Raw genomic sequence first — 18,137 nt, forward strand, 5'->3', positions numbered from 1 at the left:
TGGGCTTGCTCTCCAGACAGCTTCGTTGTACACCTCCTGCCTTGCTGGTGTCAGCAGTGAGCTCAGCCACCCCTGTCACCTTTTAGTTTCGTTGTGGAGCCTAAGCACAACTGTGCTGTGCTCAGGTTTTGTCCTCAGAGACGAAGACAGGTTTGAAAAGGAAAGTCTGCATCTTTTTGCTGCTGGGAAAACACATTCTTGGAATGTTCATCCCTACAGATGCAATGGCCAGGCACATGACATAAGGCACTGCACTGGGACTAGAACTGTGTGCTCTTGTGGCCATGAGGGCTAATGCCATTCTGGGGTGTATTAAAAGGACTGCGGTGAGTAGGTTGAGAGAGGTTCTCTTCCCCCTCTACTCTGCCCTGGTGAGCCTGCATCTGGAGTACTGTGTCCAATCCTGGGCCCCCCAGTTCAGGTAGGACATAGAACTGCTTGAGTGTCTAGTGCAGAGCCACAAAGATGATTAAGGGAATGAAACTGCTCTCTTACAAGGAGAGCTTGAGAGAGCTGGGGCAATTTATCTTGGAGAGGAGGAGGCTGAGGGATGATCTCAGTCATGTTTATAAAGATGTGAAGAGAGCCAAGACCATGGAACCAGGCTCTGCTGGGTGATGCCCATTGACAGGACAAGGGGCAATAGGTGGAAGCTAAGGGGCAATAGGTGGAAGCTGAGGCACAGGAAGTTCCAAGGAAACATGAGGAAGAATCTTTTTCCCTGCGAGGGTGACAGAACACTGGAACAGGCTGACCAGGGGTGTTATGGAGTGTCCCTCTCTAGAGATACTCAAGACCTACCTGGATGTGTTCCTGTGTGATCTGGTCTAGGTGATCTTGCTCTGCAGGGATGTTGGAGTGGATGAGCCTTCAAGGTCACTTCCAGCCTCTAACCTTCTGTGATTCTGTGAACTTTGTAACTTGAGGTGACTTGTCTACTTTTTCCTTCTTCTGTCCCATGTAGGTACGGCTTTGCTTCCTCCTTTTGAGTCAGTGCAGCTGTAAGAGTATTGCAGCCATCATTCTGGAGCTGGCTTGGCTCTACTCCATGTACAAGACAAAAAGCTTTGATTGCTTGTAGAATTACACCATAATTATACCATAAGTTTTGCATAACTGTTTGAAGAGATGAAAAGATTTTTATTTGTAGGTTTGTTAAAAAGCTGGAAGCAGTAACATGAAAAAGTGTATGCAGTGTGCAGAATGCTATCTTCTGAGCCAAACCTCCTGCTCCTCTATTGCAGCCCTAACTCTGCCTTAATTTTGTTTCTGTTCTTTCCCATGGCTCGTACATCCAAGCATGGCAGAGTAATCCTCACCCCAGGTGCTGTTTTCATATCCTCCAGACTGCAGATGTCATGGGTAGATGCTGATCGAGTGCAACCTGATTGTTTTACCTCATTATTTACATTCTGGAGTTCTTTCAGCCAGGCTGCAGTGTTTGGGCTCCGAGCAAAATGCATCCTCGAGGGCTGGGTTTGACCATGCCCCGGGTGCCTGCAGAACTGTGAGCGGGGTTAAATCAGACCATTTGAATAGGATGGGTTTGCTCATGCAGCTCAGCTCGAATTACATGCACTCAAAAACTTCAGAGTTCCCCAGACTTGAAGTCCCTAGATGAGAATCTTGAATACACCTTTTCCACCCCTTTCTTCCCTCGAGGAATAGCCATTAAGTGCTGCTTTCATCCCTGTCTTGCTGTTCAAACTCCCGGACTGAAGCTGCTGTCCTGTCAGCTGCTAGAAAAGCGTGAAGCTTCCTAACTTCGCTTTTCTTTCCTTGCTATGTCTTGGTGATGTTGGCATTTCAAGTAGGGTCTCTGGCACCTGATTTAACGTCTGCTAGAAGAACGTAACTCATCTTTTCACTTTTATTTCAGGCAAGCTTGGGCAGATATACTTGTAATTATACTTTGTTCATATTCATTTTTCTTTGCCTTCACAACTGCCTCAAACCAGCACTGGTTTAAAGGAGCACTGGAAGCTGGGCAGCTGGGAGGTGGTAAGTGCTTTTGAGGCATCTGATCCCTACATCTTTTGGCAGTGTGTCTTAAGCTCATTCCTTCTCCACCAACCTTCCTTCCTCTGCCCTGACCCCTCGAGTAAATCTCTCACCTGGCTAATTCTTTCCAAGGTGCTTGTTAGGGACAGAGAGGTTTGTGACTGCCTGACAGAAGGTGAGACTGAGAGATCCAAAGGACCTGGAGCTTGTGGATGAATTGTGGCTCCTGATGAAGTGACAACTAAGAAAGGGAATGAATAAATCTACAGCTATTTTTTTTTAATACTTAGTCTATCAATCTAAAAAACATTGCTCAGATGTTTATCTTAACCAGTATGCCTTAACCAAATGCCTTCACAAAGGATGTTTTCTGTCCTTTTGCTTCTTCACTCTTGTGTGGTTCTGCCTGTGCTCTCTTAAGCACTGCATTTCTGTACTGCAGAGTCCCTTCAGTGTGAGCTGCTGGCTGATGCCTGATGCTGTTTCAGCACGATCTGATGATGCTAAAAGATGTGAGAAACGTGGTCTGGCAGCTGGAAAGCCTGCAGGCAGCACTGACAGTAAAAGTGAAAAGAACCTGCTGCTTCAGAAGACATGATCTGAGCCCAAGCTACGCTACCAGTGGTGAAGCAGAGGCATGTGTTATGCTGGCAGGTTGATTTCTCACTTCTCCCACTGGCTTGCCATGGGCTTGAGTATCCCTGCAACCCTGGTCTGGTTCTACTTGAGCTGTCTCCAATGACTGGATTAAGCAAATCTATGTTTCTTAGATCCATAAAAATCCAAAGTGCTTATTAAGCCCTGAAATGACTGGTGGCTGGTGGTAAAGGAGCGGTGGAAGAAGTCATGTTGAATTACCTTAGTGCACTTGAGCAGATTGCTAGACCTTGTGTGCTGGTGAAAGTATGAGGAACTCTTACAGTGAGATTTACAGAGCCAAAAGGCCTTTGGAACTTCAGCTGAGGGGTTAAATATCATCAAAGTGGTTATTAATTAACTTTGTAGTGAGGTCTGCCTCTCCTCTGTATATGCTGCTTTTGTTCTCAGTTTGACTGCATTAGCTCTAGATGAAACACAAATGCCAATCCCAGAGTAATGGTGATTAAACTGCATGGCTCTCTGTGGCTTGTGCTCAGAGCAGGAGAGGAAAATGTGGTCATTATTTCAGATGTACTCAGTCATGCTCTGCCAGCTGTAACATCAGAGTAACTTTGGAAGCCGAGGGCAATAAACAAGAATGTACTCCATAATGAGGTATTCTGAAGATGTGCACTCATTCAGAAGAAAAATAATCAAAACTGGACATTTTAGCAGGACCCAAAAAGAGGTGGTGATGAAGGTTGTCTTGGTTTTTCACTTGTGCTGTTCTGCTCAAAACCTCCAGGACATGAGGCAGGAAGCAGTGACACAGGATTCTGTGCAGCAGCTTGGTGTCTGCTACATAAGTCAAAGACTTTTTATCTGCTGATGCCCAGTTATGGACAGGGAAAAGTATCAATCTGTGTTAAAAAAAACCCAGCCCCATTGCTGCCTGCTGCATATTGTTACTTCTTCTTTGTGTAGCCTTCATGTGGATGTATATGGGCAAGGTAGTTTGTGGAGCACAAAGATGATTACTCCCTTGAGACCAAGCAGCTGTGGTGCACTCAAGGACAGAGAGGCACCTCTGACACTTTTAAGGACATTGCATGACAGAGCCAGGCTGACAGCTTCTGTGAAAGGGGCTAAGAGCCTTTGTGCTGGAGAGATGGCAGGAAATGGCTTCATAGTCATGGCTGGATTCAACAACCTTAAAGGTCTTTTTCAAGCAAAATTATTGTGTGAGCCTGTGATCATAGAATCATAGAATCAACCAGGTTGGAAGAGACCTCCAAAATCATCCAGTCCAACCTAGCACCCAGCCCTAACCAATCAATTAGACCATGGCACTAAGTGCCTCATCCAGTTTATTCTTGAACACTTCCAGGGACGGTGACTCCATCACCTCCCTGAGCAGCCCATTCCAATGCCAATCACTCTGTCTGCCAACAACTTTCTCCTAACATCCAGACTAGACTTCCCCTGGCTCAACTGGAGACTGTGTCCCCTTGTTCTGTTGCTGGTTGCCTGGCAGAAGAGACCAACCCCACCTGGCTACAGCCTCCCTTCAGGTAGTTGTAGACAGCAATGAGCTCTGCCCTGAGCCTCCTCTTCTGCAGGCTGCACACCCCCAGCTCCCTCAGCCTCTCCTCACAGGGCTGTGTTCCAGGCCCCTAACCAGTTTTGTCACCCTTCTCTGGACACCTTCCAGTATTTCAACATCTCTCTTGAACATGATGTCACACAGCTGCAAGATTCAGCATTGGACAAAAGCATGACAGGAAGCATCATGTCATTTTTCATCTTCAATGGCTCTGTCCACTTCTCCACCTTATGACCAAAAATGTTTCCTTCCTACTGTTACATGTTTGAGATAATTTTCCCAGTTTGCTTCCAGCTTTTGCCTTCATTTTCCTCTGGCTCCTTGAGTTTTCACAGAGCAGCAAGGAAAGACAAGGCAAGATGAAGGAAGGTTGCAGGACTTGAAACTGCTTCTCAGCAGTGTTGGGTTTTTTTGTATTTTATTTTACCCTTATAATTAGACTTTAACTTGAGTGTTCCTTTATATTTTATCATAAAAAGAATAACCACTTTATTTTTTCTTTGAACTTCCATTTTCCCTGCAAATTACTACTCCAGAGTCAGCCAGAACTTTCTTCTTTATATACTGGTGCCTTTCATCTGGCTGAGGGAAGCAAGTGTGGGCATTTTTTCCCCTCCTGACAATCAAAAAAGTAAACCCTCTGCTTTTTCTAGTTACAGTTGCACTTCCTCCTGTTGCTGCATTTCTCTCTAGTAACAGCTTGATGGTTGGGATTTCCACAGGTAATATCCTTGTTTCTCCAACGCTTTGCAGAAAGTTACTTCTCCCAAGAGATGCTGTTTCAAAGCTATGCAGTGTTGGTGTACCCAAGCTCAACACTGAATCACAGAATCCTTTTAGTTGGAAAAGCCCTTTAAAGTCACTCAGTCCAACCATTCTCTAACTCTACCAAGGCTGAGGCTAAACCATGTCCCTCAGCACCACATCTTTGCCTCTTTTCAACACCTCCAAGCATGGGGATTCAACCACCTCCCTGGGCAGCCTGTTCCAGTGGTTGAGAACCCTTCCAGTGAAGAAGTTTCTTCTAGTAGCTAACCTAAACCTCGCTTGATGCAACATTAAGGTTTTGCATTGCACAATTTATTCATAAATACTGAAGTGTAAGGTAGTATTTATAGTCCTGCTGTCAGGAAAATGACTGGGAAGAGGGGTTTGGCAGGATGAAGGTGGCTGTTGCCTCACATGCATTTTGGGACAGGGACGGTTGAATTTCTGTGCTACGATTTGGTCCAGTCCTCAAGCTTTTCTTTCTCAGCCCTGTGTACACACAGTCATGCTGGGGCTGGCATAGCTTTGTCTGGCTCTTTGCTCTTTCCTCACAGCTGCAGGTCAGTTAAAGCAGGTTGCTGCTTCATGTTTCCTTTGTCCACCTCATCCCCAGGTCACTTTTGTGCCAAACTGCTTCCCAGCCAGTCAGCCCCAGCATATACCACTGCATAGGATTATTGCTCCTCAGGTGCACAGTTTTCTGGAACGTAGAATGTTTCGCCTCAACATGAGGAGAAACTTCTGTACAGTGAGGGTGATGGAGCACTGGAGCAGGCTGGCCAGAGAGGCTGTGGAGACTCCTTCTCTGGAGACTTTCAAAACCTGCCTGGATGCATTCCTGTGTGGACTACCATGGGTGATCCTGCCATAGCAGGGGGGTTGTACTTGATAATCTCTGGAGATCCCTTCCAACCTCTAAGGTTCTGTGATTCTGATTCAGAAGCTACCTGTTGACCCATTTCTGCAGCCTGTGGAGGTCCTGCTGCATGGCAGCACACCCATTTGGTGCATCAGCCACCCTTTCCAGTTTTGTATCCTCTACAGACTTGCTGAGGTACCCTCTGCTCCACCATTCAGGTCACTGGAGATGTTGACCTGTGCTGGGCACAATATTACTCCCTAAGTGAGTGCAATTCACTTCATGCCACCAATCACAGCTCCTGGAATACAGCAGTTTTGCCACTTCCCAATGCACCTCACTGCTGTCCCCCCATCCAATACCTGATTGTGAAAGGAACTGGAACTGAAAGCCAGGACCCAGCACAGTCCAGGCATCGCCCTCTTGGTGAGGCTGGCAGCCTGCTGCTGCCCATGGTGCCCACCAGCCCCTACATGCTTCCCACCTGAGGAGAGGTCTGCTCCATGCCAAGCTAGTGAGGTACTATTAGTGACAGGTTAAAACCTGAATTCACAGCCAGGTTCTGAAGAGATCTCTTCCCAAGGTAAAGGCTTCTGTAGCTTTCCCACTTCACTTCGAGCCCTCCTGCCTTTCCTCTTGCATGGTTTAGCTTTGACTTTCCTCTCCTTATCTGTCACTAGAGAGTAACTGTCCCTTTCATAAGGACCTTGCTTCAACCTTGAACAGCAGCTCCTGTGGCACCTGATGTGTGTTATGAACTATATATAGTGATGAAAGACTGAGGTGCAGTCCTAATGTCTTCTTCATGTTTCCTTTTTCCATCTCTTTCAAGGACCCCTTGCAGATGGGACATGAAAGCTTTCCAATTACTATAAAACTGCTTCTGATTTTTTTTTTTAAATTTGAAATACAGAGTTATATTTAAAAAAGGAGGGGGAAACAGTCTTAGCAGGTTGGAGATGGTCAGGCCCATAAAGATACTGAGGGGCATGGAGCATCTTGTGAGAAGCTGGGAAATCTGAGACTGTTTAGCCTGACAAAGAGCAGCCTGAGAGGGGATCCAATCAATGCTCAGCAAGGGCTAAAGGGTGGGAGGCAAGAAGATAGGGTTGGGCTCTTTTCAGTGGTGCTCAGTGACAGGACGAGGGACAGTGAGCACAAACTGGAACACAGAAGGTTGCACCTGAACTTAAGTTAAAAATTCTCTACTGAGAGGGTGCTGGAGCCCTGCATCAGGCTGCCCAGAGAGGTTGCTGACTCTCCTTCTCTGGAGGTTTTCAAAACCCAGTGCAATGAGAAAAGGCAGCAGATGAGGGAAATACAGGGAGATGGAAAGCCCTGAGCTGAGACCCAAGTGGTGACTCCCAGTGAGGTGTTACAGGTGTGAGCAGTGCAAAGCAGCAACAGCAGCTGCAGTGGTGCAGTGATGAGCACGTAGGGTTACCGAGCCTTCCTCAACCTGCTGGGAGAGAAAAGAACCCTGCAGGGAGCCAAGCCAAGTGAAAATGGAATGGCAGAGTGAGTGCTGTGCAATGAGAGCCAGGTAAGTGGCATACAGGGTGTCTGTAAATCAAGTGTGTTGGGGTTACAGGTCAAGCAGAAAACACAACACTACTTAGCACCAGTGGAAGTGGAACCCTACCCATATTAAACTGTGGGCAAAGGGTTTGAATAATAAATTAAATCCAAATAATCCATAGCATAAGGAAAATGTCATCATGGATTCACTAGTTCTTGTAGGCTGAACAGTTCCTTTAGTCATTTCCCATGGGATGTGATAGCTGCACTAGGTTACCAAAGAATAAATGCAGAGGGAAGAGAGCAGCACAGGAACAAGTGAGCTGCAGCCACTGCCTTGGGAGGGCAGGAAGGTGAAGGCAGAAGCAGAGAATGGGGTTTTTCTGAGTTCTCCAGGGAACTGTGGGGCTTTCCCACGAAAAGCTTCCTGACCTGAGGCCAAAGGCTCCAACAAAGAGAAGACTTCTGCCCCTGATACCTTTTTTTGTTCTCTTTTCTCCCCTGAAGAAAAAGAGGACTGGTGAGTGATCTGAGATTAAAGATGCAGTGTTGAAGTTTAAGGACATTATGTCAGTTGTGAGAGATCAGACTGCAAACTGGAAAAAAACCCACCAAAAGACCCCTAAGTGAATTCAGAGTCATTCCTAGAGACTCTCTCAGTAGCAAACCCAGCAGTGGATCCATGGGTATTTGCCAGGCAAAGGAAATTCCCCAGTGTACATGAAAACCTAGGAGAAAAGACAGCAGGCAGTGCTTTGAGCATGATGCAAAATTAACATCAGTACAAGATGGAGACCTGGGGCTGTATCTCCTGCTGAGCTAAACCACTGCTCCCTGAGGAGCTGCAGAGCTAGCTGAGCAGTAGTCTAGTCCTGGGGGGAGAAAGAGGTAAAATGTGTATCAGGCTGTCACTCTGCTGCAGGTGTGCAGTGAAGGCTAGGAGAGGAGGACTCTTTGTCAGGGGCAGCAGGAGGTCACCAGCCTGGAAGGAAAACTGGGCTCTTGGGGAGCTGGGTGCTACATGTTAGCCTATGTGAAGCTATTGATGCTGAGAGTCACAGTCAGGAGAAGGGAAGTGGATGAAATTCAGGATTAGATTCATGTACTTATCCCTTGTGAAGGGAAGATGAGAACCATGCTTGGTCAGGCATTGGAGTAGGCTGTCCAGGCAGGTGGTAGAGTCACCATCTGTGCAGGTGTTCAAAAAATGTGTGGACGTGGCACTTCAGGACACAGTTTAGTGGCCTTTGTGGTGCTATATTGATGGTTGGACTCAATGACCCTAGAGGTCTTTTTCAACATTAATGATTCTATGAATCTGCTGGTAAATGGATAATTCAGTTCCTACCCTCTGTTTTACTACCTTTAGCTAGTTAGGACCATAACCAGTTTGACCTAGAGGAGTACTTTCCACTTTTTCCCTTCTCCCTTGTTTCTGCAGGATGTAGAGGATCTGATGGCTACTGGCAAAGAACCCTGGAAATCCATCTGTACCTTATCAGCACCAGTGAGGGTGCTGGAGCCCTGGAGCAGACTGCCCAGAGAGATTGTGGAGTCTCCTTCTCTGGAAAGACATCAAACCCACCTGGATGTGATCCTGGGCAACCTGATGTAGAAGTTGCTCTAGCAAAGGGGTTGGACTAGATGATTTACAGAGGTCTCTTCCAGCCTCCACCACTCCAGATTTCTGTGTGATACAAGTTACTTGCACTGAAATATTTTCTGTTGTTTTTGTGTAGCCTGGTTTGAGTTGCCAAGTGAGTTGTGAACCTTTGCACTGAGCAGGGTCTGCACAAGCTGCTGACCAAGGGGACCCCCCAGCTTCCAGCCGGCTCAGCAATTGCAGGCATCAGACACTGGTGAGCTTGAATCTGTGATGTGGCTTTGTAAAACCCATGGTCACATCTTGGTCACCAGCAGACTGTCACCTGCTGAGCCGAGGTATGCAGCTTGTGGCTGGGATGCTTCTGCATGAAGCTGCAGCATGGTCAAGCCCAGAGCTACATCACTTTAGTGTTTGGGGAATTTTGCCTCCAGCCTCCGTCAGCGTTTACAAGTCCTGTGGAACCTGAATAACCACAATCCAGGGCTCTCGCTTCAAGCCCATCAGGTGAAAATGTGTGTTCCTAAGGCTTCGGTGAAATCAGTTTGTCTCTTCAGAAAACTACCTACCCAGAATTTATTTTTGGCTTTAAGAAAGAGGGTTGCAGCTGTTGGTGTCTGCTCTGCTCTTAGTCCTTTCACGTGTTCTCCACTGCAAACACCGAAGGGTGGATTTGCACATGTTCTTTCAGTGTGCAAAGTCCCCATCCCCTCACACCTATCCCCAGTGGCTGCCAGGTCACAGCTGCATTCTAAGCTACGTTTGTTGAGCTAAACTTTGAAATCTCCTTTGTTCCACTGGTGTGAAGCCATTTGTGGGTGCTCTTCTGGGTGCTTTAACTGGAACCTGCCCAGCTTTGGTTCTTAGGAAAGCTGAACCCGTGTAAGAGCATCCATGCGCCTTGGCAGTAGACTTCAGTAAACAGAATTAAACCCAAGTTTTCCTTCAATCACTTCAACTCGCTACAGGTTTTAATGCAAAGGGAACTTCAACAACACAGAAAATCCTCCTGGAGGGTTTCTCCCCCTGCGACATCCAAACACAGCCATCTGTGTTCAAACCTGCCGCAAACCACCCCGCAGGTTCTCCCCTATCCAATCTTCTCCTGCAGTCAGTAGCTGCTGTGAGTTTTGCAGCCTCACCCTGCCCCTGACTGGCTCCTGCGCTCCCAATCAGGCAGAGAGGAAACATTTAAACAGGCAGCCCCTGGCCTTCGCCTCCTTGGCTTTGCTCACGGCAGGACCCAGCCATGCAGCTCAGCCCAGGTAAGGCCACATCCACCACCCCTGCTGTCTTGCCCCACTAAGCATCTCATTTACTCCTTGCCTCCCCGTCGCACAAAGACAGGGAGAGAGTAAAGCCCTCCCCGTGCCCTGGGAGTGCAGAGGCTTGGTGAGAGCAATCTGCACGTTGCTGCTTCGCCCTGATTCAGCTGGCAGCAGCAGTGAGGGCCGTGCTGGGGGAGGCTGGTGGGTGGGACAGGAAGGCTGTCAGGGGCTGTGGGACCAGCCCAGTATCTTCTGCTTCCGCACAGGAGCGGTGCGGATGTTTGGGCTGTGCAGCGGCCGCCCCAGCTCACTTTTCCTGTGCACATGGGTGATGCTGTCACCAGCACTGCGAGTGGCAGGGCACACAGCAGCGCCAGCTGTGCTGCGGAGGAGCAGAACCCTGCCAGCAGACCTAGGAGGGCAGGCACCTCCTGAAGACCTCCTCTCGACCTTCCCCACACGCTGTTAAATTACCCTGATGCCTGAGTGTAATTTTCTGGCTGTTCCCTGTGCCCGCGAATTACTCGACATGGCAGGCTGGATGCTTAGCTGCAGGACAGTTTTTCCAGTTGTTTGTTTTGAAAGCTCTTAAGAGCAATATACTATCAGCTGAGGTTTCTAATTAACTCTGAATAGCTAGGCTGCTGCCACTCAAGGATAATTCTCATTAGCATCTCAGCTAACAAGCTTCAGTGTTTGCCCTCCTAATTAGCTTCTAGTTAGAAGTCTTTCCTTACCCTAAGATGTGCTGTTGTTAATTGCAGTTCCAATTGCTTTTACAGCAAACTCCTGAGAGACTGCTGGAGTTGCTGGTTTAGGTAGCATGATGGAGATCAAGAGCTGGGGTACCTACAGCTGCAGGTTCCTTATGCCCCTCCGAGTGTATGTCTGTAGGCATCTATATAAAAAGAGGAGATGGAAAGGTGGGGGGGGCAGAGCTGCAGCTTTTGAAACCAGCGAGGAAATAGTTTGTCTTTGAAACAGGTGGTATGGTCTGGAAAGGATTCTGCTCAAAGCAAAGCACAGCTCTCCCAGCTAATGCTGCATGCGCTGCTTCCCGGGGTTGTGTTTTTCTCCGTGCAGCTGTCCACACAATGGCTGATTTTCTATGCCCAAGGGTTTCCAAGGGGTCCTGAGTGCCCCACAAAGTGCCCTATTGATGCTGAGTGTAAAAAGCAATGGAGTTTCTCTGTTGCCTGGACAGAGCATGTGTCAGGTTAGCTATTCCTTCTGCTAGCTCAGGATAGGATTTCTGTGGAATGCTCTTAGCTGGTTTAATGTATGCCCGCACGTCAGATTAACCCCTTAGGCACCGCAGCTTGGCAGCGCTTGCAGCACAGTGAGCATTAGGGGGTTCAAACAGCTATGGCTGTGTAGAAGAGGCTAATGGACTCAGTAGGGTGGGCTGTGGGGTTGTGAGAAGTTGCAGGCCGGCAGAATGAAGTGTGCAGGTGGAGGAAGGGAAGCCTTACAAGATTCACAGGATTCACAAGATTCAGTTGCAGATCTGCTAATTGTATCACAAAGATGCTCAGGGGTCTGGAACACTTCTGCTGTGAGGAACAGGCTGAGGGAGCTGGGGTTGTGTAGCCTGGAGAAGAGAAGGCTCCAGGGAGACCTCAGAGCACCCTGCCAGTACCTGAAGGGGGCTACAAGAAAGCTGCAGAGGGACTGTTTGCAAAGGCCCACGGTGATAGGGCAAGGGGCAATGATTTGAAAGGAGAGAAAAGCAGATTTAGGTTGGGAGTGAGGCACAAGTTCTGCACAGTGAGTGTGGTGGAACACTGCAGCGGGTTGCCCAAAGAGGTAGTTGAGGCTCCATCCTTGGAGATATTTAAGGTCAGGCTCAACAAGGCTCTGAGCAACCTGATCTAGTGGAGGATGTGCAGGATGACTGCAGAGGCATTAGACTAGACGGCCCAAACCGTTCTGTGATTCTTTGCAAAGTGGAGTTTAAACCTGGCTCACATCAGCAGCAGTAGATTTAATTAGTTGTAGCTCTTGCAGATCTGATTGCTTGAGAAAAATGCGTAAGCACTGAGACGGGTCTAAGGTAACTGGGCAAATTGAGAGAGTTAGCAGGATGTTTACACAGTGCTGCATGTATTTCTGGTTCGGTTCATATCAGATTTAATCTTCTGGTCATAAATTATTCATTAGCAATTTTTAGTTGTTTAAAAAAATAAGTCAGAATTTAGAATGTAGTCCTTGATGAGAAGCTGATTATTTTTTTTTTTTCTTGATTTGGCTGCCTCCATCCAATTAATGTGTTGGAAAATAGGAGTAATGATGGTGAGCAAATCTCAGTGTTTGAACCTATTTCAGTTACATATCAAAGAGGCATATTTAAATGAAATGTTTAGCTTCTTTTATCTGCAAAACTGGCTTCCAGAACACAAATAGGTCATTTCCTGTCCTGTACTCCAGTTACAGATGGCAGTGTAAAGTGGGAGCATGATTAAAGTTTATTAGGAGATTTAAAGTAAAACTTGAGTGTAAGTTTGAGGAAATAGAAAGAAAAAAAAAATCAAGTGAGAGATCTGTAGGGTGAGTATTAAATACTGGTTCAGGCAGGGGGTTCATCAAAGGTGGCAAAAAAGAATTCAGAACAAAGGGTTGATTGGTAAAGCAAAGACACAGAGCACTTAAGTGAGAAGTTGCAGATAGAGAGTGCTTGTCCAGCTGCTGAGGGACTTTGCCTTCAGAAAACAAAACCAACCCCAATATAATCCTTTCAGATCAAAATTGTGCAGATGCTACCAAAGCGTTAGTGTGAGCCACCAGGCATGAACCTGCATGTCCCTCAGCACCACAGAGGTGTTGACTATTTTATCCATATACAATAATATCATAAGTAATTCTATCATACAGCCCTAGAATGGGTTGGGTTGGAAAGGATCTTCAAGATCATCTATTTGTCCTATTAGAGCAGCTTGCTCACTGCCCCATCCAAGCCGCCTCTGAACACTGCCAGGCTTGCAGCCTCCACAGCCTCTCTGGGCAACCTGTTCCAGTGCCTCACCATCCTCCTGGGGAAAAAAAATCTTGCTTCTGTCTCACCTACACCCAGCTTCTTTCAGTTATTCATTTTTCCTTATAATATCCAATTTGTGAGGGCTTCGGTGCTCATAGTGTCTGGGAGGACAACCTCCAAGAAGACCAGAGCTTGGTTTGTGACATCTATATTGCAATTTCAAATTGCTGATCAGGTGAAGCTAAGAGCAGAGGGCTTGTAGTGATGTCTATCTTCTCTGACAGGGTTAATCCTAAGAACTTTTGTCACCAAACCACTTCATGTAATACTGCCTTACTGCCAGAACTGTCATCTGATGTGATTGTAAGCCAAAATGGTGTTGTGATCTTTTTGTTAAGGTGAGCAATAAGTTGTGTTTTGGGATATTAGAGAAATACCAGGGGAAAATGGTGAAAATGGTGAAAATGTCCCACCTGTGCTGATAGCAGAGAAAGAATAGTGTAGGCACAGCTCATACCCACACTGAGCATTAGAATCATAGAATCAACCAGGTTGGAAGAGACCTCCAAGATTATCTAGACCAACCTATCACCCCGCCCTGTCCAGTCAACTAGGCCATGGCACTAAGTCTCTCATCCAGTCTTTGGCAGCCCATTGACTCTATCTGGCTCAGGAAATGCTCATGAGAGGTTGCTTTAGTCTGTGAACGGAGAAGATCTCGTATCACTCATTCTTCCTTTGAATAAGATGATGATCCAGGCCATTTCTTGTAGCAACAGACCTTCTGCATAGATTGAGAGGGGGCATCCCCTCCACTTTTGGTAGTGCACATACCAGGTGTGCTGATAATGTAATTTCCCTCCAGGCTCTAAATGGAAATGAAATCCTAATAAATGCATGAGATAGTGGAGCGATGCTGGGATCTCCTGGATGGAAATCAGTCATCTGTGTCAGAGATCCTTCTTGCACCGGATGCTAGAAAACATTACCCAGGCTGATTGTCCTGCTTTTAACTCAGCTGGAAGCTGAATTTCAGCAATCCAGTTACAACTGAGGAGTTTTTTTTCCCCCTTCTCACCTTTCTGAGTGGGCAAGGAGGAAAGGAGCTGAGAAAGCCAAAATGTCAGTTAAGGATAGTTTACTACTCTGTTGCAGGGATAGCAGATCACGCAAACCAAAACAAAACCACAGGAGAAAAGGTAGCAGGGTACACAGCAGATGAAGCCATGAAAATCTCCTGCCACCACCACATGCAAACTCAAACCAGAACGAAAAGAGTGAACCCCAGTTTGGAAACTGGAGAGGAAACACAAAACCACTGCAACATGAAACTTTACATGGTGTAAGATACACTATCAGCCCCACAAATCCCACCCAGCCCCTTTCCTGTCATACACTGACCTTGACATCAGCATGGTGTAGAACACAGGATCCAGCTTGCTCTGTTGCTCAGTGTCACTTGGTGGGGGGTAGCCCTGTCCCCTTGATGCTCCTAGTGGGGCCAGTCAGCTTCATCTAATACTCTGATCTTAGACTTGTCATCCAAACTGTCCTGGAGGTGTGAGGAAACCGTGCTTCCAGGGAACTTTGGTACTCTTGTGGGAAGCAAAGACAAAGTAAGGCTGGAGGAAAACATCCCTCTGAGAGATGTGGAGGTGGCAATGCTGATATTTGGTCTGGCAGTGTTGAGAATCAGTAGTATTGCAGAGTGGTGACAGGAACATGGTCCTGAAATGCCTGGAAAATTTCCGTATGGAAATGCTGGCTGAGAAAACCAAAGGGCCCTGTTTTGGGGAATATGAGCTGCTGTTGGCTTGGCAGTTGGAGCAGGCCTGGAGGAGAGGCTTTTACTTGTCTGAGGTGCTTGTTACCAAGAGTGTTCAGTGAAGTGTAAGGGAAGAAAGGGCCTTTTGCTGCAGAGGCACAAGGAGAAATGACAATAAATATAGGATCAGAAAAGGAGATGACCCTGATGTGAGAGACAACAGCAAAAATCATGTAGAGATGTGAAGGAACTTAATGCCATATAAGACAGCACTGAGTTTTGACTCAGAGCCACGTGCAATTGCCAGGACAAACTCAAATTTCTTGTCCCTGCGCAAACAAAAAAGTCTTTAAGAGATGGAACAAAACACAAGGAAGATGTTTACAGTTTTCAGGTTCAAAGGACCAGCTCAGAGAGCCAGGTAATTGCAGAGAAGGTGCAGCAGGTGAGAAGAAACCATCACAGGGGCTCGAGGAGCTGTGTATCACTCTTTGGTTAAAAAGACTTAAGCATAACTCTGTGCAGCTGATATTGCTCAGTGGAAGTCATGGAATCAACCAGGTTGGAAGAGACCTCTAAGATCATCCAGTCCAACCTATCACCCAGCCCTATACAGTGAACTAGACCATGGCACCGAGTGCCTCATCCAGTCTTTTCTTGAACACCTCCAGGGATGGTGCTTCCACCGCCTCCCTGGGCAGCCCATTCCAGTGCCAATCACTCTCTCTGTGAAGAACTTCCTCCTTACATCCAGCCTAGACTTCCCCTGGCACAACTTGAGACTGTGTCCCCTTGTTCTGTTGTTGGTTGCTTGGGAGAAGAGGCCACCCCCCACCTGGCTACAGCCTCCCTTCAGGTAGTTGTAGACAGCAATGAGCTCTGCCCTGAGCCTCCTCTTCTGAAGGCTGCACACCCCCAGCTCCCTCAGTCCCTCCTCATAGGGTTTGTGTTCCAGGCCCCTCATCAGCTTTGTTGCCCTCCTCTGGACACCTTCCAGCACCTCAACATCTCTCTTGAATTGAATGGAAGGGCAGAGAGATGTTAGGAGTAAAAAGACATCTTTGAGAAAGTGGAGGTCACGTTTGAACGGAGAAAATAAGAAAGAGCAATCATGTAAGTTAAATAAGTCAAGCTAAACACAGCAGGTTAAAGCAGTTTTGAGGGAAGGACTTGCTAAACTCACAGAAACAATGAGGAAGGCCCTTCAAAGGCATGAAGAGCAGTAAGCCTGTCTGTCAGCAGGCTGGTGTGGAGGCAGGGTTAGATTAAGGTGGCCGAGTCAGGAATATATATATATAAAAATAGAACCATTTTCCTGAAACCCAGCCCCAAAACTACGTACAGAAATTAATTGAGTTTAATTAGCATAATCCGTTTCATGGAGAAGATCTTGCAATAGATGAATTTGGCTGTTTTAGGAGTGAGGATACTCCGTTTCATGGAGAAGATCTTGCTATAGATGAATTTGGCTGTTTTAGGAGTGAGGATACTCCGTTTCATGGAGAAGATCTTGCTATAGATGAATTTAGCTGTTTTAGGAGTGAGGATACTCCGTTTCATGGAGAAGGTCTTGCTATAGATGAATTTAGCTGTTTTAGGAGTGAGGATACTCCGTTTCATGGAGAAGACCTTGCTATAGATGAATTTGGCTGTTTTAGGAGTGAGGAAATGCAAAAGGCTAAGCTATAAGCACAGCTTTCCCAGTGCCCGTCAGGCTGAGCAGACAGTTGGTACTAACTGAGGTGAGTTAGGCTGTGTGAGAGAAAGGGCGGCCCAGGAGCCTGTCAGTTCGCTCTCTTTCAAAGCACACCTGAGGCTCCTTAGCCTGTTATGCTTGCACAAAGGGTGCTTAAGGTGGGGAGCGCTCCTAGGCGGGGACGGTCCGGTGCGGTGCGGTCCCTCAGGAGCTTGCCCTTGGCAGCGGCAGGGGACTCTCCGCAGGAGCTCTCCAGGCAGGTCAGAGCTCCGAGGCGGGAAGCGCCCCAGGAGCTCTCCCTGCCCTGCACCAGAGTCCATTGCCCTCTCCTTAGGCGGGAAAACCACAGCCAATCAGCAGCCCGATCCCTGCGCGGGGCACCCCTCGCGCCGGCAGGACCCCGTGCAACACCCCTCCCCCCCCCCCCCCCGCCCCCTCCCGCTCCGCGCCTGCGGGGCAGGGGAGCGGAGCAGGCGTTTGGCTTCCCCTGTCCCATTCAAACCGCGGAGGGAGAGGAATTTTGGGGTCTCCAGCACACTGGAGACACTCCAAGTACACAGGGTGGATACAGCAAGGCTAAATGCATCTTTGCTTTGCTCTTCGTGATAAAGGATCTCTGGAAGCTTTTTCTTCTGGAGATTTTGGTGTCTGAAAGCATCTCGGAGAGCATTTGAAATTGAAGTGTCAGCAGAACAGGTTTAGAACAATTGGTTAAAAATAGCTGGTAGCCATGGTAGCCACCCAGGAGTCCCAAATGTGGAGTTGTTTAATTAATATGTTGGTTTGAGATGAATTAAACAGTTGCTGTGGCAAGCCATGGTGGCAAGTGGGATCGATGCTGAAAAGGCTTGCATGTGCTGGTAGATGGAGTCTGTCTTGGGCAAACCTGTTGGAACTGAAGTGAAGAACTTGAATGGGTAGAATGAAGCTGATATATTGGGTAAATGTCACTATGGATTCTTGTAGAAGGAAGCTGTTGCAAATCTGTGTGCTTTGAAGGCCAGGAGCTCTTGGGGAGAGTTGATAAGGTATTGATGGACTTTCAGGTTCCTTCACCAACAGGCTTCAAACCTCCTCCAAACTACAGTGCTCCTGTAGTTTTGAAGTCGTTATGGTCTTAATTAGCTAAAGGTATTAAAACAGAGTGTAGGACCTCAGCCACCCATTTTCCAGGAGAATATAGAATCATGAAGTCTTTAAGGTTGGGAAAGACCTCTAAAATCAACCATTATGGCCACTAAACCATGTCCCCAAGTGCCATGGCCACAGGTTTCTTGAACACCTGCAGGGGCAGTGGCTCCACTACCTCCCTGGGCAACCTGTTCCAATGCTTGAGCACTCTTGCAGCAGAGAATTTTTTCCTAGTATCTAAACCTCTCATGGCACAGCTTGAGGATGTTCCCTCTTATCCTATCCAACTGCAGGAAAGTCAGCAGGCTACAGGAACCTCTATTGGTATCTCTCTCAATAGCAGGCCAGAGCAACAGAGTTGCTCTCCTGTGG

At 47.4% G+C, this 18,137-nt stretch overlaps 1 protein-coding gene across 4 annotated transcripts in view; it reads left to right on the forward strand.

Moving 5' to 3' along the window:
* The first annotated feature begins 10,113 nt into the window (after positions 1 to 10,113).
* Positions 10,114 to 18,137, forward strand: part of MSANTD1 (Myb/SANT DNA binding domain containing 1) — a 48,115-nt gene continuing 40,091 nt past the window's right edge. For all 4 annotated transcript variants that reach the window (XM_064151602.1, XM_064151605.1, XM_064151603.1 and 1 more), the window contains exon 1: positions 10,114 to 10,196. In XM_064151602.1, coding sequence (XP_064007672.1) covers positions 10,181 to 10,196 — 16 coding nt within the window. In that variant the 5' untranslated portion in view covers positions 10,114 to 10,180. The remainder of the gene's footprint in view (positions 10,197 to 18,137) is intronic.

Source organism: Pogoniulus pusillus, chromosome 11 (genome assembly GCF_015220805.1).
Source record: "Pogoniulus pusillus isolate bPogPus1 chromosome 11, bPogPus1.pri, whole genome shotgun sequence".
In the NCBI taxonomy this organism is placed as follows: domain Eukaryota; kingdom Metazoa; phylum Chordata; class Aves; order Piciformes; family Lybiidae; genus Pogoniulus; species Pogoniulus pusillus.